The sequence below is a fragment of the Periplaneta americana genome, chromosome 11 (assembly GCF_040183065.1).
Source record: "Periplaneta americana isolate PAMFEO1 chromosome 11, P.americana_PAMFEO1_priV1, whole genome shotgun sequence".
NCBI lineage: Eukaryota > Metazoa > Arthropoda > Insecta > Blattodea > Blattidae > Periplaneta > Periplaneta americana.
In genome coordinates this window covers 55,930,926-55,953,423 of record NC_091127.1, presented here as the reverse complement: position 1 = coordinate 55,953,423, position 22,498 = coordinate 55,930,926, and the positions used below count along the sequence as shown (strand labels likewise).

At 34.3% G+C, this 22,498-nt stretch overlaps 1 protein-coding gene across 1 annotated transcript in view; it reads right to left on the bottom strand.

The window, feature by feature from the left end:
- Nucleotides 1-427: 427 nt before the first annotated feature.
- Nucleotides 428-22,498, bottom strand: part of Slh (sec1 family domain containing Slh) — a 30,440-nt gene continuing 8,369 nt past the window's right edge. The window contains exons 5-14 of the mRNA XM_069839463.1: nt 21,970-22,059; nt 20,304-20,530; nt 17,633-17,872; nt 14,030-14,165; nt 11,245-11,432; nt 6,826-6,905; nt 3,794-3,932; nt 2,493-2,702; nt 896-976; nt 428-504 (exon numbers count right to left, since the gene is read on the bottom strand). Of these exons, the coding sequence (XP_069695564.1) occupies nt 475-504; nt 896-976; nt 2,493-2,702; nt 3,794-3,932; nt 6,826-6,905; nt 11,245-11,432; nt 14,030-14,165; nt 17,633-17,872; nt 20,304-20,530; nt 21,970-22,059 (1,421 nt within the window). The 3' untranslated portion in view covers nt 428-474. The remainder of the gene's footprint in view (nt 505-895; nt 977-2,492; nt 2,703-3,793; nt 3,933-6,825; nt 6,906-11,244; nt 11,433-14,029; nt 14,166-17,632; nt 17,873-20,303; nt 20,531-21,969; nt 22,060-22,498) is intronic.

The following is a 22,498-nucleotide window of genomic DNA, read 5'->3' as shown; positions in this document are numbered from 1 at the left end:
GTTTAATAGAAGAAAATATAGAAAATATACTGTATCATAACAGTTACAACTTAAAGATATAAAATAAACTACTACAACAGTTTTAGTTTTACTATTTTGTTATACAGGTGTGTTCTTATTATATTGAACACTGCTTTGAACCAAAGAAACCAACTATTCATAGTATGCTTCCTTGTATAATGTTTTAACATTACCTCTGACTTGTGAGAACAACATAAAGCTCTTAAACAGAGACCAATTTATTGCCAACATCATTTTAAATTCTAAAATGAGGGTAGGGATTGTTTATGAGTATAAAAATGCAAACAAAATATAACAGATTTCTACCATTTAAAAAAAATTCAGGATGTAATTTATACATCACAGGGATTCATATTAAGACAGTGTAGACTATACCTTGGAAACACTTTCTCAATCACACATCATCAACAGTAATTTCTTTATTATACAATAGTTATGTACAATCAGTTGCATTCAGTGAAGTTCCTGTCCCAACAAAGAGAGCTGCAAAAAAATAATGTGATACATTAGAAAATGTCAACGTTTGTGAGATTGCTATGTTAACAAAATATAAGCAATGAACACTACAGGATATGTCATCTGGCAGCGATAGAGTGAACTTGGTACAGATAGTTTTTAGCTCAAAAGCAATATACCTTTCCTGGCTTTGAACATCTCATAGGCAAAATTGTAATACGCACAAATGAGTGTGGTTGTAACTTTATTTCTTGTTCTGAAGTCTCTGAATAGAAACATCATGACGAAATGCTTTTCACGAAATTTACGGTATATGAAGCAGTTCTGAATTTCCTTCCTTTTATAGGGTATCAAGTAATACATGTATTTATATAATATGTATGTACGTTACTTTACAATATCTATATACAATACTTACCTGTTTAAGAAACTGTTTTGCATTGTTTAATGTTGATGCGCCATAGATTACACGTTTGTTTGTTGGTCCACCAGCTTTTCCCTATATTAAAAATAATTTAACACAAAAAGCAAATTGTTATATTACATTTCATAAGTGACTAAAAGATATACTATTATACTGTATTTGTGGCAAACAAAATCATAGCTGTTACTACACTGAAGGCAGTTTAAAAGTCCTGAAACATTGTTCAGCTGGCCAGCAGCTAATACATTAGCAGGAGAATTGGTATTGTTATCTCTGACCTGGCACAGCAGTTGAAATCGGTACATTCTGCTTGGAAAACCCGTATTTTTTATAAAGAAACATTATTATGACGTGAGGTAAGAAAATGGCGGACGACTCATGGCCCATTGTTAGCTTGGTTTCCAGTGAGCACGTAACCTTTTCTCCAGCACTTCTACGATATGTAACAGTACTAACAATGAATGTTCCATAATTTGGACTTACCATGCTGATAGTAGTTGCTGAAAATGGGCTCCATTTGCCGTCACACACAACTGACATCTTCTGATAAATGAATGAAAACACTCTAAAGTTCCACATCATTGATAGCCTCGATTTCTTCTTATATAAAATCTTTTAGTTCATCTATAGAATGAGGATTTCCTACCTTTCAGTGTTTCCCATAAATAAAAATCACAGGATGTTAGATTTGGGCTTCATGGAGCCCACAAATTATTACTTATTAGTCTCATACCAAAAATACGCTGTAATTCCCTCATTGACACAGCAGCTGTATAAGCAGAGGTGGAATCTTGTTGGAAATAGACTGACAATCATTCCACATACGTAAGTTCGTGAAAGAAGGGATCGATAATTAACTGGAGATACTTTTCACTGTTAATTGTATTAAAAAAAAAAAAAAAAAGCAATGTCCATTAATTGCACAGAATTTATTCGTAGGCATTACCTAAATACACAATAATCACGAAACTTTACACACTAACTCTGTACACTTGAAAAATCAAGACTTTTGTAACACGACTTGTGACTACAGCAAATGTAATATGGTGACTGAGGATCTACTACGCTGCACCTCTAACAGCCCACGTATGGAGCAGGCCACCAGTAACCCACCATTTTCTCGCCTCACGTCATAATAATGTCTCTGTAAAACTGTGATTGTCTAGTGCTGTGAATGTACAGTTTAAAATAAGAATTACATTTTATTTTAGCAGTGCCATGGCATGAAGGCAACACCCCTAAAGTCGCCCTAGATGAAATATCACTCTGACTACAATTACTCTGATGAAATCTGACTCATGACTGACTGCAGGAGGGGAAAGCACCGCATTTTCATGGGGCTCAGGCTGCCGACTAGCTGAGCAATGTTTCGGGACTTTTAATCTGCCCAGTTTGTACTATAACTTTCCTACTTGGTATTTCACTTGCAGTAAGCAAAATGATAAGATACGGAAATACATATTTAAAAAATTATGCTTATTTCTTCCATCATGATACATGGAATTTATTACATTAGTAATTTGATACTTACTGGTACTTACACTAAGTTTAAAGCTACAATATATTTCTTCTAGAAAGTAATAATAATTACCTTTGTATAGTCAACTAGATTTTGGTATTCAATGTAGTTGCCTCCACCAACCATGAACACAATAGCTTCTTGGAATGGAGTTCTGTTACGGGGAATTTGAGAACTGTCTGTTACTCTCAACTGTTTTGGGTCAAAATAACGATAGTCCTCTGTTTCTTGTGATGTTTTCATTTCCATCAACTCGTCCACAATTCTTGTCACTGGCAAATTCTATAAACGATAAAAACAGGATGATTATGAGAATTATGGTGACGATAATAATAATAATAATAATAATAATAACAAAAACAAATTCCATGACTATATAGCCTTTCAAGAGCCTTGAGGCCTGCGAAAATGTGACAAATGGAATCGAAGCAAAGAGATAGAAATTTTCTTTCTGCTGTTTACATCTAGGGGAATCTATTCAAAACAAGATTTTCGACCAGATGTCATAATTCAAAATGGCTTGATTAATAGTCCTACCTGCTTTGTATAAAGAAATAGAGAAAGAAGGGCAACAAAATACGAAAATAAAAAGGAAACAATAATAATAATAATAATAATAATAATAATAATAATAATAATAATAATAATCTGTGGCGCTACAGCCCTTTAAGGAACAGAGCTGGCTGCTGGCCTCACGTCCACATGCCAAAGCAAACGTGGATGATCATCAAACCAGAATGGAGGTATTGTGTGGCTAGCACGATGATCCCCCGAGATTGGGTTCATAAAATTTAAGAAACAAAAGGAGAAATTGCAACATTATTTCAATACGCAATGTAACGAATCAAAATGTGATCAAAATGATTGATGTTGTAATTAAATATAAAAGTTTTAAAATGCATGGCCACTAAACTGTGAAATTTCCCATTGTTTTGCATATTTTCATCCATGCATTTTAATAACAGTACTATTTATTACATTTCCCACAGATAATGGATATCGCTGCACAAGCTAAATAATTTTTTTCAAGTTCATTTTACTTTGGTAAAGAAACTGACAGCAGAATATAAAATTACTATTGTTGTGATAAAACAAATGAATTTGAAGCCAAATGGACGATTTAGATTACAGCAAAGATTCACTATTGCTTTGAAGCAGAAAAAAAAATGCTTGGCAGAGAATTTTCTTCGGCACGTTTCATCCCACTTCCACGCTGAGCACCATTTAAACACATGTCATTCCAAGAATGTGCAATAAAAACACAAGGTATTGCTGGTTTTCAATTACCATAGTAATAAAATTAATACTTCCTTAAATATACAATAAAAATATAGTAGAGAAGAAGAAAGAATACTTGAAAACTATGCACTTACATGCCTCTTCACAACAAGATTCTTCACACCCTCCATAACGAAGGATGAACCCTGAGACACCAGTTTTGAGAACATTCCCACCGTCTTTGTTCCTCCACCCACATACTGATTTGGTGTTGCGGCCATTTTGGCATAAGCTCTAAAAAAATTTAATTTTTGGAATTAATGAAAAAATTAAAATCTAGATGTTGTTTAATGCACCAAATTTTTGTAAATTGTATAATTCTGCTAACTCAAATCATTACTGTTCTTGGTGGTCTTGCTGTCACCACACTGTTGGATACAAGATTTATGGGTTCAAATATGGTCAAGGGCAATGAATTGATAAAATTCTTAGCATGGTAGCATGGCTTCCTCTAGGTGAGAAATAGTGGTGTGGTATGATTTGAAGACATGCAATTTTGTCCCTGGTTTTGTGACTATAGTTCCAAAATCACAGCTCCAACAAATCACCATATCCGCCAAATAAGTGATTCATAGCGAAGGGCAACTGATGTACGTATAAGTGACAGCTCCAGAGTCCAGACAACTGCAAGTCAGAAAATTAACTTGAAGAATAACATAACTGGGATCTAATTAATTTTTGTCCCACTCAAAAGATTAATATCAGCAACTCTACTGTCACTCAAGCTACAATGCACTCGCTATATTCTTCCACGAATGATTCACCCAAAATCATTCGTAAACATTCTTGGGTGAATATATGTGCCCACACATTGCGATAATACAGCTGAGAGCATGTTTGTTTACACTCGCCAGTATGTTGTTGTTGTTGTTTTCTAATGCCAGGCATTTGACAACAAAGTCATTTGACCTCTTGCACTCCAATATTTTTCAAAGATATTATCATGATCAGCCACTGAAGCACAGATTTTGAGGTGTTCCGAATCCATTTCTTGGTTTGAGTTCCACAATGGGCAGTTAGGGGACTGATATATTCCAATTCTATGCAGGTGTTTGGCCAAACAATCATGGCCTGTTGCCAATCTAAATGCAGCTACAGACGATTTTCGTGGATTTTGATGCAGAGAGTTCCATTTTTTCCCTTGGGATTGAGTTATCAAATTTTGTTTGTTGAAGTCTAAGTATGTAGAGTTAATAAATCTCTTCACAGAGTAATACGCAGATTTAGTAACAGGTCTGTAAGTAGCACTGCTGCCCTTCTTTGCTAAAGCATCTGCATTCTCGTTTCCCAGGATTCCACAATGGGATGGTATCCATTGGAATACAATTCTTTTATTGAGCGATATTAATTGAGAGAGCATTTTAGTTATTTCTGTGTTTGAGATGAAGGTGTGTGTTTAGAGACGATTGATAGAATAGCTGTTTTGGAGTCTGACAATATAACTGCATTCCTAAATGTATTGATGTGGCATAGAAGATTCCTGAGACATTCACTTATTGCAATGATTTCACCATCAAAACTTGTTGTTCCATACCCAAGAGATCTATAAAGTGAGAAGAGACAGCACGTAACACCTGCACCGGCACCTTGTTCTCTGGAGATCAAGGATCCTTCGGTGTATAAATGAAGCCAGTTTTGTGGACGGTACCTAATATTAATTGTCTCTAAAGACAATTGTTTCAGTATTTCAGTGTTTACTCCTGATTTCAGTATTTCTTCTGTTAAATTTAGATTATATTCTATATTTAACAGAGTTAAAGGGTTTGGTTTAATTTGTAAGTTTTCTTTTAAATTCGGAATATTGATTTTCTGTTTTAATCAGCGCTAATCAGTATTGTTGATATAAGACATGGCACCAGTATATCAATTTGCAGAAAAATGATAAACATAAATATCTGTTGGTTCGTGATGAGAAACATTCACAATCACCAAGAATCATCTGAACACAAAAATCACACTGTGACAAAATCGCTATTATGTCACAGCAATTTTTCCGGATCTGTCACAATTCAGAGCCGTGATGGCTCTAGTGGGAAGTACAGCTGTCAGTCCTGTGTAGTAGATTTACAGTACGTAAGAGAGTCATGTCTCTAACTAAGTGGTGCCTTGTTGGTGTCACTTGAGGGGTTCAGACCTGTCTTCGGACAGTTGACTAAACAACAATCTGCCTGTGTTCAGTATTGGAAGCAAGATACATTGTTCCTAGTTTGCTCTGCCTTCTTTCATTTCATTCACGTAATGTAATAGTTATTTATGGAGTATGACCCCAAACTTTATCCCGACGTGATTACAAAACTGGGCCGTAAACCCTCATCCTCCAGTGCATGTTTCAAATCCTACAACTTCATACAGGCTTCATCAAAATACTATGTTTGTTATTCACGATTATCCCTTGTAATTAGAGAAAATAACAGTTCCATTCATTATTATCAGAGAAGAGTTCAATTCAAATGTACTGGGGGGGGATTTTATAAGATCTTTCTGCCATTCAACTTCAGCCCAGTCGTTTACCGTGTTCTATCTCACATTTTTCTAGATATACTACTCACAATTTCATGTATGAGAGAGCTTATTTCCAGTCTCATGATATGTCATCCATTCATGAAGAAGATGAGAAATCACCATAAATTTTTTCTGGAACTCTTCCATTTTTGGCAGCTTTTATTTTTATTCTTTCTTTTTTAATTGCATGTTGTAAGTCTACGATCTGGGACTGACTTACTTATGGCTTTTAAGCAACCCGGAGGTTCATTGCCACCCTCACATAAGCCCGCCATTGGTCCCTATCCTGAGCAAGATTAATCCAGTCTCTACAAATCCCTCAAATTCATTTTAATATTATCCTCTCATCTATGTCTCGGCCTCTCCAAAGATCTTTTTCTCTCCGATCTCCCAACTAACACTGTATATGCATTTTTCGATTTGCCCATACATGCTACATGCCCTGCCCATCTCAAACGTCTGGATTATGTCAGGTGAAGAAATGATCTGGGACTACCAGTTTTATTTATTTTTTATAGGAAGTCATGCGTAAAAAAACGTTAACCTTAGAGCATTTGAACCCACAAACTTTGGAGTGGAGCTAATGGTGAGTCTGATAACCAGTTGAAGGCAATATAACACTTACTTCCATCTTTTTATGTATGTCAATGGCTGGAGGTCACAACCAGCACTTTGCAAAGCAGCTGCATAACGGTCAAACTCAGCCTGCAATAACAAATTATGATTTAGAATTAAGTGCAACATTTATTTAAGCAAGAGCTTAATTTATATTATTTTGTTAAGACAAAAACAAAAGTAGTGACTCAAAAATGTAATGTAGTTCTGTTAGTACAATATTCAACCAGGACGAATAGAAGGAATAGTGTATGCACTCCTATGTTCTCTCATTGTTGGTGGCGGACCTGAGAACTAGTGGCGCTTCGATCGCTAAAGTCCATCGTTTGTCTGAGGTCATACACCTCGAAAATACAATTTCTCGCGCGTTTAATTATGAAAGTTGTTAGGGGTTGTTAGTATTCTTTGTTGTTTGGGTTTGTGTAGAAGTCTTCAATTTGTTGTGCTTTGAATTAGCCGTGACAAAAGAATATTGTGTGGTGGTTTACAAAATAATTGCAAAAATGCCGTACTGTTTTGCTCCGGGTTGTAGATCGAGATACGGTAGAAATAGTGACAAAAGACATTATTACGTAACAAGGCAGTTAAGAAGTGTATAGAAACTTGTATAAAAGAAAAAAATTGTTCTTTGTGAAGAAATACATGGTCAAGGCTGGGAAAGAGCTGTGCCCGAGTTGGTAAATACCACTCCTGCCGTGTTGATTGACAGATTTTTAGTGTATCATGTGGCAGGTTATGTCGTAAATCATTCCTCTAAGTTTATTGTGTGTCCATTCCCTTCGACAGAAAAGTAATGTGTCTAAACATTGTGCAGCGCTCACCCAAATCAAGGACAACGGATCCAGTAGGAACGTCAGTTTTTTAACCCATCCCTCCCAAGCTGTGTACGATTGCAATGTGGGGTGATATCTTCTATGACTGTCTTGACACTATTGACGCTCTTACGATCCAGTCTTCGGGAGCAGGTTGTTGCAGAGAACACATCATGGATATTATTCCTAAATTGGTTTACCACTACTTAAAGTGCCGATTCTTCTTCAGGACAAAGGAAATCCGAAGAGAATTACAAGATCGTAAATCCGCCAAGTCATCTCGCAAACTCTCGAAAGTAGCAGGTAACTAATCATTCATATGGTGAGTAAAAAGGTAAAGGTATCCCCGTAACATGCCATGAAGGCACTTGGGAGGCATGGAGGTAGAGCCCCATGCTTTCCATGACGTCAGCACTAGAATGAGGTGGTGTGGTCAGCACCACGCTCTGACCGCCTTTTACCCCCGGGAAAGACCCGGTACTCAATTTTATAGGAGGCTGAGTGAACCTCGGGGCCGTTCTGAAAGTTTGGCAACGAGAAAAAATTGTCACCACCTGGGATCGAACCCCAGACCTTCCAGTCTGTAGCCAGCTGCTCTACCAACTGAGCTACCCGGCCACCCATTCATATGGTGAGTAATTTAATTAATTTATAAGCACGTAAAATATTTTTCAACTCTGGTATTATTTAACATTTCGTAGAGTTTTCTGTCCCTGAATTCGCAACTTGTTAAATACTGAACTTATCACTTTCATAGCGTTTCAGATCCCATTGTATTTTCTGTTACGAACGTTCATAATTGTATTAACTGAGAGAAGGCTATTAATTATGAATAAGGGACTATGCAGGTATTCCTAAAGTTACGAATAGACGGGTTAAATGGTAGAAATTTGCTTTTAAAAAGGACTACGTTTAGCGTAACAAGAACTGTGAACTTCCTCCAAGTCAGGAGCCTAGCGATAGAAGCGCCGTGTTGTGGCGGACCCGTGTAAACTCGCTGAGTGTGTACACTATTCCTTCTATTCGTCCTGATTCAACTAACAAAATTATATATACAACAGAACTTTTCATTGGCATATTTCCATAATATTTACAACAGTTAAATAGTGCCTGGCTCTAAGGAAGATAGACAGGAAACAGAATTTAACATTGAATGTGAAGGACAAAACCTGGAGAGAGTGGAAAGTATTAAATATTTCGGAACAATAATAACTAATGATGGAAGAGTAGATCAAGAAGTACTGAACAGGGTAAAGAAAGCAACATCAGCATACTATCAAATAAGAAATACAATAGTTGGGAAAAAAAGAAATAACCACTAAGACAAAAATACAAATATATAATTCAATAATTAAACCTATAATACAATATGGTACCGAAAGTAATAGTATTAGTATTTATTTATTTAACCTGGTAGAGATAAGGCCGTCAGGCCTTCTCTGCCCCTATACCAGGGGATTACAACTATAATATGAAGAATAAAATTACAATTAATATTAAATTTACAATTACAATTACAATAAAAATTTAAGTACAACAAGATTACCTGATTAATGAAAGCTAGACATTTTATCATAGAAGTTAAGAACAAAGAATATTTTTGTATTTACTGAATTACAAATTAAACCTAGAATAACAAAATTCTATAGTGATGAAATTACCGGATATTGAAATATTTTGTGATATATTAAGAGAACTATTTACAAGAAACCATGTCTGAAAGCTTACCACTCTTAGATAAACGTCGAAGTAAATTAACAGCAGTGGAAATGAAATATCTTAGAAGAGCTGTAGGAAAGACCAGAAGAAATAGGATAAGGAATGACAGGATAAGAGAAGAAGTTAAAATGAGAAAAGCATTAACAGAGCTGATTAATGAAAGGCAGTTGAAATGGTTTGGGCATGTATATCGTATGGGAGAGGAAAGGAAGGTTAAACAGGTGATGGACATGAGAGTGGAAGGAAGAAAGAGAAGAGGAAAACCAAGGATTAAATGGGAGGATACAATAGAAAGAATAGGCCAACAGAAAGGAAAAACAATGGTAGAGATGAAGAGAATGTGTAGAGACCAGGAAAAATGGATGAAATGGACGGAGAGAGGCGAACCCGAGGCTTAGCAGCAGAAGGGACTGAAGAAGAAGAAGAAGAAGAAAAAGAAGAAATAGTGCCTGGAACCCTCTTTTCAAGAACAGAACTCTCATACATATCACAAATCTATGCAAAAGAGTCTGTGGCTTCAATTACTAGCCTTTCAAGGAAATAATGTGAAGGCTGTTTGTTATTCTCGTTATCAACTCGAATACCTCAGATATAATTGAGGGATTTGTCGGGAGAAGAGCATACAGGTCAGCTTGTCATTGGTACATATGCCCTTCTTCTAGCAAATCCCTCGATTAGCAAATATGGACACCACCTAATTGAGAAGGTGAGGAAGTCAATGATGAATATAGTTTCTTTATGATGTTGCCATTAGCTGATTCTCGCTCTCCAGTAATTCTTTCTTTTCCTATTTTCTTCCTTCAGATCTCTGAACAGAAATACATATACAGTGAAACCTCTCATTTATGGACATCGAAGGGATGAAACAATCTGTTCGTATCTGGGAAGTGTCCTTTATTGGGAGGGAGGCTCCCCAATCTAACAGTAAATTTATATGCATTATGTATCCCTTCATGCTTTAAAAGAAATGTATTACTGTAGTTTAATTCTAAATACAGTATATTGTACTACAGTAAATTCTGTGAACTTTGAACTACAGTAGGTAAGACCGAAAAATAAAAATGCAGTACTGTGCCATGCAATTTTATTCTAAATCTACAGTTATGCAATATTGTAATTTACAGTTTTCAACTTAACCTTTGTCTCTCGAAACAGAACAACTGATTGAAGTGAAGAGAATAATCCTACTAACCCCATCATGTGTTGAATACAATTTCACGATCGCAGAAACCTTGGACCCATCAGACAGTTTAAATTTTATGATTTTGTTTATCCACCTGCTTCCAGCTAACAAGGGATAGCTGACTGGGCTAGTGGAGCCCACGAGACCCTTATTGTTTTCTTTCATGTTAAGGAATTTCTGTACAGTTCTCAAAACTAAATTTTCCATTTTTGTAACACATTAGGTCTTGAAATCAAAGTTCTGTCTGCAGTCAGGAGGTAAAGCAAGCTTTAGGACTGTGAAACAGCTGTCTGTGTCCATGTCTGAGAGTGTCCATAAACGAGAATGAAATTTATAATTATTTCTATATTATTTCAGCTGGGACATAAACATCTGTCCGTATATGAGGAGTGTCCGTATCTAGGGGGTGTCCGTAAGGAGAGGTTTCATTGTAATGGGAAAAGGAGCCAGAGACAAGAAATATTATTGGAATTCTCTTAAACATGTTGCACAAAATTGGTAGATGGCAACAAGTGGTGAAGGCCCTAAGCTTCTGAACAGGAGAATAAGGAATTATTACTATTACTATTATTATTATTATTATTACTATCATCATCATCATTACTACCACCACCACTTAATAATATTAAATATAATAATAATAATAATAATAATAATAATAATAATAATAATAATTTATTATTCATACAATTAAATGAAACTAAGAGATTCATACCTCAGACATGGAATGTGAACAAATATAATAGATGATAAACAGCCTCATTTTGTCTTCTGGGTTGCCAGCATCTGAATCTGTAATGAGCTCCATGATATTGCGATCTAATGTTGCAGCTTTGCTCATTACTTTCTCCTCAAACTCAAACAGTGTGTCCAATCGACGAGATTTTATGTAATTCAGAATTGCTATAAAAAGAAAATAAAACAAGTTTCACAAGTTGCCCAACAACATGTCTCTGAGAGTCACCACTACTAATTTCTATATGCATGAACTGATTTTGATAAAAAAAAAAAAACGTAGCACACATACAACACTCCTCATGGACATCTCAACATGGCAAGTTTAAATCCATAAATCTGAAACCTGGGGCTTTAGAGAAATTACCAAGGTCTGCTGAAAACCATATTACATGTCCATATTAATCAATTAACTATACCCATCGTAATGTCGTAATACATGGAGGGGGAGGGTACACCCACTTTGTTTTTTTTTCAGCAGGTTATTTTACGATGCTTTATCAACATCTTAGGTTATTTAGCATCTGAATGAGACGAAGGTGATAATGCTTGTGAAATGAGTCTGTGTCCAGCACCGAAAGTTACCCAGCATTTGCTCATATTGGGTTGAGGAAAAACCCTGGAAAAAACCTCAACCAGGTAACTTGCCCCGACCGGGAATCGAACCTGGGCCACCTGGTTTCGCGCCCATACGCGCTAACCGTTACTTCACAGGTGTGATCTCTCTGTATATGTAATTGAGTTTGCTCAAATTCTTATGATAGAGCTCTCTATAATATAGTTTAATTAATAATATTACTTCACCTTTTACAGAAATATATTAAGAAGTGTTAGTCGTTTAGTATAACAATACGATACTAACTAAATTACTTATTTTGTCAAGCAACTAAAGCACTAGAAAAGGAGATTATTCACGAGTAAACATTATTTATGGATTGCCTCAGAGATTCGTTAAAAGGAGTTCTACTGTATTACGAAAAATGTTCTTAACACTAGCACGCTGATTCAATTTAATAAAAGATGTTATATTCAATATATTTCCTGTAGGATTTTGACAGAAAACCTTAATAAAACCTATAAAATTCAACAAACACCAAATAATGTGTTTTGATACAACTTGTCTGTTTACAGGCTTTTGACACTGAAATTAACAGCTGACATGCTTTTAGTTGTTTACATCACAAGGACAGTGAATCTACAGAATGCTACATAATGTCATCAGTTACAAAAATAAAAAGATCATAAGCAAGCAAAGACGTATATTACAGGAACTACAAGCAATAAAACTAATGCATAATAAATATGATTGGAAATTGTCAGTTATATCAACAAATGTGACCATTCTACTTACAATATAGATATCTACCGGTACATAATCTGGAAAAAAAGCTACGATTAAAAGAATTTAGATGGTAATCAAGTTTAATGGAATTACATAGCAAACCGCAGTTAGTAGAAATTACAATAATCTAAGATGACAATAACTGAGACGTCTATAATAATTACTCTCAAACTTCTACATAATAAGGATGGATTAAGAAAATTACAAGGTAAGGCCAAACCAGACATGCTAAGGACCAACTTGTGAATAAAATAGTCTACTGCATTCAACTCTTTACGTGGCTGAACCAGCTTTGTGTGATTAGGACAAAAGTATATTCCTTCTGAAAGTATAGTGCAATGATAATATCAAATAGTTGGTTTTTATTTTCAGCCAATCACTTATCAGGTTACAGCAGCAGAAATAGATTCTGTTACATCAAATTACAATATATTTATAAGCATCACGAATCTATTTCTGCTGCCTTAAGGGAAGGCAGAGGTGACATTTTCGAACAAAACTGAAGAAAAAAATGTACATTCCCCCCCCCCCCATTTTTATTATCTTTATTTTCATATTCCGACGTTAGTTTTTGATTTTGTACCCTTTAAAAGTATGAAATTAAAACCAAGATAACTGTATTACTATATTATTCCCATAATAAACTAATACTTATCATTATTTATATACCTTATCTGAACATATAAATAAAAAGAAATATTGAAAATTTCTTACAATATGGTGCATGGAGCATTTTATATCAAATGATATAAAGTTTTATAAAATTATTAATATTTACAGAACTATTGTACTTAGAAAGTTGAAACTTGGTATGTCCATTACTAATAACATACTTAGTATCCATGATCAATTTCAAACAAATCGGATAAATTTTGTGGATTTTGAAATATTCACCTATGCCTCCCCTTAACCTGACAAGTGATTGACTGAAAATAAAAACCAACTATTTGATATTAATGAATTTAAATACTATTATACTATAATACTACTATAATAGTATTTAAATTCATTAATATGTCACATCAACGGACATATATACGTCATCCAACATCGTAAGATGAAGATTATATTTGATATTATTATACACAAACTTATCTGAACTCTCAAAATGACATTTAAATTTATAGTGCAATGAGGTAAGATAAAACATTTTGCAATGTGAAGCACAAATCAACTGCACTATCCTCAAACCTCAAACAGCCAATGGAAAGTTCTTGAGAATTTAACTCTCTCAAGCTTAATGCTAAATAAAAGAAATTCAGTAGTGGCCTCCCAAGTATATTTAGTGATTTGGAACAGCTCCAACGAGAGAATACTCTTCTTCATCCGTTTTCGTACCTCTATATTTTATTTACCCTAAATCAGTCTTGAACAACTCATCACTGCTTTCTTTCCAATTTGAAAATAAATTGGAGCTGCTTACCTGAAGCAACAGTGGTATGCATATCAATAAGTCTTTTCTTATCCAACAGCTGAGGCAAAGAGTTGACAGCAGATGTAAGACGAGCTGTGTTGTCAGTCACCATGGAAAACGCTGCATCACTCTCATTATCTATTCCCTGAAAATATCAACAAATGCATAAAAATATCACTTGGAAGCCTTGTTTGACAATGAAATTAACAGAACTGTGTAATTATATCGCTAATGGAAATAAATTGCAAGAATATAGCAAAAGTTGTTCATATTCTGTAGTCCCAAATCAAATCTGAATTGTCTCTTTGTAGATTAGCAAACTAGCCACTTTGATAGATTTCTGAACTTCAACTGCCTCCAATGGACCAGAATAATCTCCTACAATGATAATAATGATAATAATAATAATAATAATAATAATAACTAGCATACAGCCCTTTAAAGGCCCTAACTGACTAACGGCTGCTGGCCTCAAGTTCACATATCAAAACAAAGATGGATGATCGTCCAACCAGGATGGAGGTATCATGTGGTTAGCACGATGATCCCCCCCAGCCATTATAGCTGGCTTTCGTAAGAGCTGGAATATAAACAATGCAACAATGAATATCTTTATAAGACATTCTGACAAGTTTAGAGTGAAGCACTGGTTACTAAACAGGATAAATTTTCTATTGATCAACAGACTGACTTCAGGATTCTATCACTATGTCAGAGGAAGGTATTAGTAGAACTCGTAGAACCTAGCAGAATGGGTTAGTTCAATGTCTTTGTCCACCAGATGTGCATATCCTGCAACTAATACAGTTGAGCGCGAATTTTTCTCCTAAAATATTATTTGTCAATATTACAGATATTATTCTGTAGGACAAATTAATAAATCTATAATAGGAGCGAATTTTTCTCCTCAAATATTAATTGTCAATATTACAGATATTATTCTGTAGGACAAATTAATAAATCTAGAATTCTCAGGAGCGAATAATTCTCCTCAAATATTAATTGTCAATATTACGAATTTTTCTTCTCAAATATTAATTGTCAATATTACAGATATTATTCTGTACGACAATTTAATAAATCTATAATTCTTGGAGCGAATTTTTCTCCTCAAATATTAATTGTCAATATTACAGATATTATTCTATAGGACAAATTAATAAATCTATAATTCTCAGAAGCGAATTTTTCTCCTCAAATATTAATTGTCAATATTACAGATATTATTCTGTAGGACAAATTAATAAATCTATAATTCTCAGGAGCGAATTTTTCTCCTCAAATATTAATTGTCAATATTACAGATATTATTCTGTAGGACAAATTAATAAATCTAGAATTCTCAGGAGCGAATAATTCTCCTCAAATATTAATTGTCAATATTACGAATTTTTCTTCTCAAATATTAATTGTCAATATTACAGATATTATTCTGTACGACAATTTAATAAATCTATAATTCTTGGAGCGAATTTTTCTCCTCAAATATTAATTGTCAATATTACAGATATTATTCTATAGGACAAATTAATAAATCTATAATTCTCAGAAGCGAATTTTTCTCCTCAAATATTAATTGTCAATATTACAGATATTATTCTGTAGGACAAATTAATAAATCTATAATTCTCAGAAGCAAATTTTTCTCCTCAAATATTGTCAATATTACAGATATTATTCTTTAGGACAATTTAATAAATCTATAATTCTTGGAGCGAATTTTTCTCCTCAAATATTAATTGTCAATATTACAGATATTATTCTGTAGGACAAATTAATAAATCTATAATTCTCAGAAGCGAATTTTTCTCCTCAAATATTAATTGTCAATATTACAGATATTATTCTGTAGGACAAATTAATAAATCTATAATTCTCATAACTGCAGTGCATATGTCTGTACAGATTACTGTGCACTTAACTGCGGAATCCCAGCCAAACAAGTCACTCAGCTGAGTGCACTCCTAATACAATGGCAGTTGACATTGGACATATACGTCAACATATATGCCTAAATTGGAGTCAGGCCACAAAGGGAAACATTGAAGGAGGAAGTTTCGGTCCGGTGTTGGTGATTGAATTCAGCATAGCTCAGTGATCAGAGTGCTTGGTACATAGAACCAAGGACCCGGGTTCGATCCCCGGCGCCGGAGCGAATTTTTCTCCTCAATATTAATCATCTGGACAGTTTTTTATAAATTGACCTTGGAGATTAATATTGCACATACTGAAGGTAGAAGTATATGCAAAAAGTAAAAAATGTGGTGATAAATTCATATTACCTATTTAAATACATTAATTGAATTTGTACAAACAATATAACCAACCCACATCTAGTAATTGTTTCTATAATCACCAAGATTCTACAAAAAGAGATGTGATTGAAGATGCTGGCCAAGGTCACTGAACAATCTTTACTTACAATTAAATTTCACACCAAACACCACAATCAGGAATATCTTAAAACTTCCAAAAAGCTAAGTGAGAAGAACTGCGAAACTTCACAAAAAGTGAAATAGATTCAATAATTGAACATATCAAAATTTATAATGAACTGAAGAAACTCACTGAAAATGCAAACAAGTATGTCCTTCAAGGACAGTAAAAGTAAACACCCTATTTGAACAAGTAATTTGAGTAATTTAAAAAAGAAAGAAAACTAGCAAAAAGATTCAAAATTACCAGAAAATATCAACAATTGGAAAAACGTCAGCAATATTATGTGGTGAAGGGGGGAAAGGAACAAATTCTTGAAAATAGTAAATTACAAGAGAGGTGAACAAAAGCTTACAAATTCTTAAATAAACTAAATAACAAATACGCAACACCAAGCACAAAACCAACTGAAATTACAACAAACATGCAATTTACCGACCCACAAAAAATCACAATACCAGATGAAGACATATTTACAAAAGACTTTACCATACCAATGCTTCTTCAAAGCCATCAAGAAATCTTGTTGTGCACAGATCGTTGCGTCCTGCTATCTGTTGCCAAGATGGAGAGAAGGGAAACAGGATGACAGACAAGAGGGGCAAAACTTTAGGACAGGGGTAATGATGTAATTATAAAGAAAGGGGATTGTTACGAGATAACAATTAGTTTATACTGTATATATAAAACAAGAAAATATTAGATGTTTTCTTCTGGTTCTCAGAATATGAGTAATAGGAATGCTATGTAGAAATTTGTAATTTAGAAACTCGTCCTAGGATTTCGACATAGGGAAGTTTAGGACACAATAATAGTGTGATAAAACTAAGGCTACAAGGATACAGGAGTAAGGAAAGTGCATAACTAGGAGACCATTAAACCTTGGTTTTTCTGAGGTGTGAGGCCCGCCTCGGCACCTAGCATGCAGTGATTAAAAAAAATCACGACTTCACGCTTGCTGCCATTGGAAGAATAAGAAGAAAATGGGCAACTGAAGGTCAGAAAGTAAACAGGAAGACAAAAAAAAAAAAAAAAAAAAAAAAAACTCAAGTTTTAAATAAAAAATAAATGTAAAATATTTTGTTCCTCAAATCAGTACCTACTATACAATTAATTTTATTTCTTAAATGAGAAACAAAATACACACGATAAAGTGAAACATAATATCTCACCCACCATAGATGCCTTCAGCCTTTTCACCTCTTCTTCTGACGACCTGTACTGCTCCAGCTCTTCCTGTATAGCTTCTGCTACTATAGGAAATGGACTGCCCTTATGCGACATCCAGAACCTGTCCCTCGAGTCTAAATCACAGGCCCGTGTCTTCACCTTAGCACCACCAGCTGGTGATCGCCCAACATTCTCTTCCACAACAACACGATTCAGTGTCAAGTCCAGAACATCATGTGCCAGTGCCTATGGGAAATTACACACTATGAAATAGTTAAACGAAAATATTTTCATTTTCACGTTAGCACATGAAAATTGCAGTAGATTTACAAAACAGATGAATTCTGTTTGACTATTTCATCTACCAACTGAACTAAGTCAAATCTGGGATAGTGGGAGGTTCCCTACAAAATAATTCTGTACCTACTTAATGAAAGTTATCCTGTATATTTTTTTATCGGTGAAATATTTTTCTTCCTCTAAAATGCACAGATAATTATCAATTATAATTGATAGATGTATAAGATAAAAGGGACATAAATGTACAACATGTTATAAATGACAAAGAAGATTATCTGAAGAAAAAATACGCGATAGTGATAAGCACTGCAGGGTAGAACCGAATTAGCAATTTAGTCAGAACCATCTATCACACTAATCTAGAAGAGATTTTTATATAGAACATTATATGCATGGTGACTGGCAAAATGGTGACCAATGAATACAAAGAAAGTCGTTCTTCAAATTCTTTACTGTACCTTCAGTAATTTCATTAAGAAGAAAGAGATTTTGGAAATCATAATAACCAGCAATAAAATATTGGTACATCATTACACGCATGAAATCAAGTGGTCACCCTAATAAAGAAAATATCCAACATTGCCATGAACCAAGAAGTTCTGGCCATTGTGTTTTGGGATGTGTAAAGTGTTGCCCCAGATCATATATAATGAGTACTATGATCTAGGGTGTTACTCTCCTGAGCTGTGTACGCAGACTCAGTCAGCGAGGTTGGCCAATGTCCATCAACGCCATCTTTTTCAACTGGCATTCCTTCCATATCAGTTACATCATAGTAGCTCAGGTGCATGCGTAAACGAAGAAGTGTGGAAAAAGAGTCTTTGTGGATAGCTAAATTTTGAGTTACGCTCACTTGGAAGTTTGCTAGCAAGGGAGACAGATACTCACAAGTTCCACAGCAAGAGAGATAGATATTTGGAAGCGAGTCCTGAATTGGTCAAGAAGGACCTTACAACAATCGATTTGTAAGTGTCATAAATAAAATTCTCAAAATGAACCTTTCATTACCTCACTATGAGTAACTACAGTTTGTCCTTTGAGTTGCAGATGGTGTTCTCTAGGGTGACCAGATTTTGAAAATTAAAAGATATTAAATCAAATTATCACCATTGTATCTCTTAAATCTTCCTTATATACCAAAAAAATTTAAAAGAAATGGGGACACTTTTATTAACCCATTTTCTTACATAAAATATGTTACAGTTTAACTACAATCTGGTTCTGGACCAGTCATTGTTTTTATACTTTTGAGAGTTCTATATTTATTTGCTGCAAAAATTCCAAGTGATCATTTAAAAAATGTAAAAATTTATACCAGATATAGTGAGGATCAGGTAAAAACAATTCCTAAATGGCAAATATTCCCGTCCTGTCAGTGTTGCTAACTGTTACCAGATATCATACGATTCTACATACTGAATGACTTATTTACTTACTGCACTTTACCTTTATGTTGAAAGGTTATTCTATATAATTCAATAATGAGTAACATATTTTCCTACGAGAAAGAGATCAACATGTTAGGTATTTTGTCTGGCAATATGAAATTCATTGGTTTGACTAAACAATTGATTCACGAGACCTAACCTAAAAATGTATTTATTAGTACTAACTCCGAAAATTTACCTGACTATAGTCTTGAATTATAACCACAACGCAACATATAAAATAACTATTACCGTATGCATTAATATTAATACTGATAGTAATTAATTATTAGTGTGTTCAAATTTCACTAGCTTCCAGTAACCGGCTCAGAAATCTAGTACAATTTTAATTTAATTTCCAGTACTGAGAACATTTGTCTCAGCTGCCAACATACCTTACTTACTTACAAATGGCTTTTAAGGAACCTGAAGGTTCATTGCCGCCCTCACATAAGCCCGCCATCGGTCCCTATCCTGTGCAAAATTAATCCAATCTCTATCATCATATCCCACCTCCCTCAAATCCATTTTAATATTATCCTCCCATCTACATCTCGGCCTCCCTAAAGGTCTTTTTCCCTCCGGTCTCCCAACTAACATTCTATATGCATTTCTGGATTCGCCCATATGTGCTACATGCTGCCAACATACCAGTCACAAAATCACTGCCATTTGTAGTATTTATCAGTATCAATATTCGAAACGAAGTTGGCAAAAGAAAATTCAACCTGCAAACTAGAAAACCACCACAATCCACTAGCATATGTAGTAATGGGAGAAAAATGGTTAGGTTTCACCCTTAGGGTATGAAGTAAGCTGACCAGGACTATACACTTTGAAAAAAAACTGTCATGGTAAGGGCATTAAGGCTTTTTATACATATCAACATGTTTACTGCCAATAATAATCACTTTCAACATTCAAATTTTGTTTGAAAAATAAAAATGTACCTGGTATGTCCAAGTGTGATGAAGAGGAGTTGCCATATCAACATTCCGGTCCAGGACAATGAGAAGTGGTCGTTGAAAACTGAAATGGCCTCCACCCTGGGAAGTGGCATCCATAAGGAACAAACTGTTCCGAGTATCTCTGAGATTCTCACGCAACTTTTTGTCTAATTTTTCTGCAACCATCTCTGCAGCATTACCACGTGGACTTCGAATTACAGGAACAGTACCTGCAGAATATGATAATTTAAAGAACTTATTTCTGTTAAATAAATCATAAGCTGTCTGAACAATAAATCAACTTGCAGTAAATAAAAAATAATTACAATATAGGGAACTTCTTTACAAATGCCATGAGACATGAAAACGTGTCCCTGGTTGAGGCTCCTTTCTCTGTTGAAATGATACTCTTACAGTGATTTCACACTATTATTAGAGCAATATATTACTTATATCTCATCACATTGTATATTTCTAGGGTTATATTTATATAGAAGAGAAAATGAACTCTGAAGGATTTCTTTTTCAATAAGCCTGGATGTGGTAGCTCAAAGAATGTATTCCAACTCTTATTGGTTATTCCACTTTAAACAAACAGAACTATTGTATCAAAAAGGTGAAATAAGTGTAAATATAACTTTGTGACAATTTTATCTGTTTTGTCTCTTGTTCAAAATGTTTGAATATGTCTTGGCAAGTTTCTCAGGTCATTTAGTTTCTTTTGTATAGTGAGTAAAAGTTTGCTTTGTCAGCACAGTCTATTGTTGATTCATGAGCAGTTCAGAGCAAAAGTGGTGTAAGTCAAAATTGGGTAACGAGGTTAAAAGTAAAAATTCTGTAAAATACAGTGCAAAGTAGCAGTTAATATGTCCTTCGTGCTATCCAATGACTAATAGTTTAAATAAATTGAATATTAATTGCTACTTTGCGCTGTATTTATAGAATGTTTACTTTAACCCTCATTACCCATTTTTGACTTACACCACTTCTGCTCTGAACAGCTCTCATATGTTTGTAAAATGAGGTTCTATTGAAGCAATACCATTTTCAAAGGTCTTGGTTGTAAATACAAGTATTTTGCTTGTCTCACAATATTATCAACTTTCTCATTTGCAGGTATACCATTGTGACTAGGTATACACTGAAATATAATTTTCTTCTGGAGATTCTTAAGTTATTCTGTTATTTTTATATAGGAATAGTCATATGATCCATACGTGTATTTGATTACATCACATCCTTAAAATAACTGTCGTAACTACCTAAAGTTAGTTTTGAGCAAATGCAAGATAAACATTTCAAAGTCGTATGAAAAATCGAGATTACCAAGTATCAAGATAAGCCCTGAAGACTTTGCCCTTGAACTTGGATATACGTTAGTTCTACTGTTTGATAGAGAATTAAATAAAGATTACAAAACTGCCTGTAACTCAAAATTCAATTTTTGGTAGTTACAACAATATTATTTTAGGGATGTGACATTAACTATAGCCTTCATGAAATCAGTCCATATGCAAATAGATTTATCAAAACTTTGTGAAACACAGTGGAGAGTAACGTCAATAGCCAAACTTTCCATATCAAGACTGGTGAATATGGTCCCATCATCTAAGCTTAACCTATTATGATTCTAAAACTAATAATATACAAAGAATAAGAAACTTCATACCTAATGTTGCAAATACAGAGAACAAACTGTCAACTATCGTGTCCATAATGGCCTCCATTTCTGTGTCCTTAATTTCACCTCGGTTTATAGCTGGAAAAAAAAAAAATTGAAGTTGTAGAGCAATCACTTCCAACTTTACAACTATAACTAATGTATCGTCATTATACAAATGTAATAATATTGTTGTTGTTTAGTCAACTGTCTGAAGACAGGTTTGAACCTCATAAGTGACACCAATAAGACATCACTCATGAGGCAACTAAGCCAGGATATAATGGGGTAGGGTGGTTAGTTCCTTTTCCCCTCCACTGCATACATTATTGACTAGTAATATATTATACTAATACTCAGATTTCAGATTATATAAACAATGTAATAACATTATTACAACATTATTGCATATTAATGATTATTATCAAAATATTCAAGTGACATAAGTAGGGGTATGACTTTTTGTTATTAACGGTATATGCGAAATGGGTTAAAAACTTAATTTTATACATGGAAAATGCAATTACCTTAATAAAAG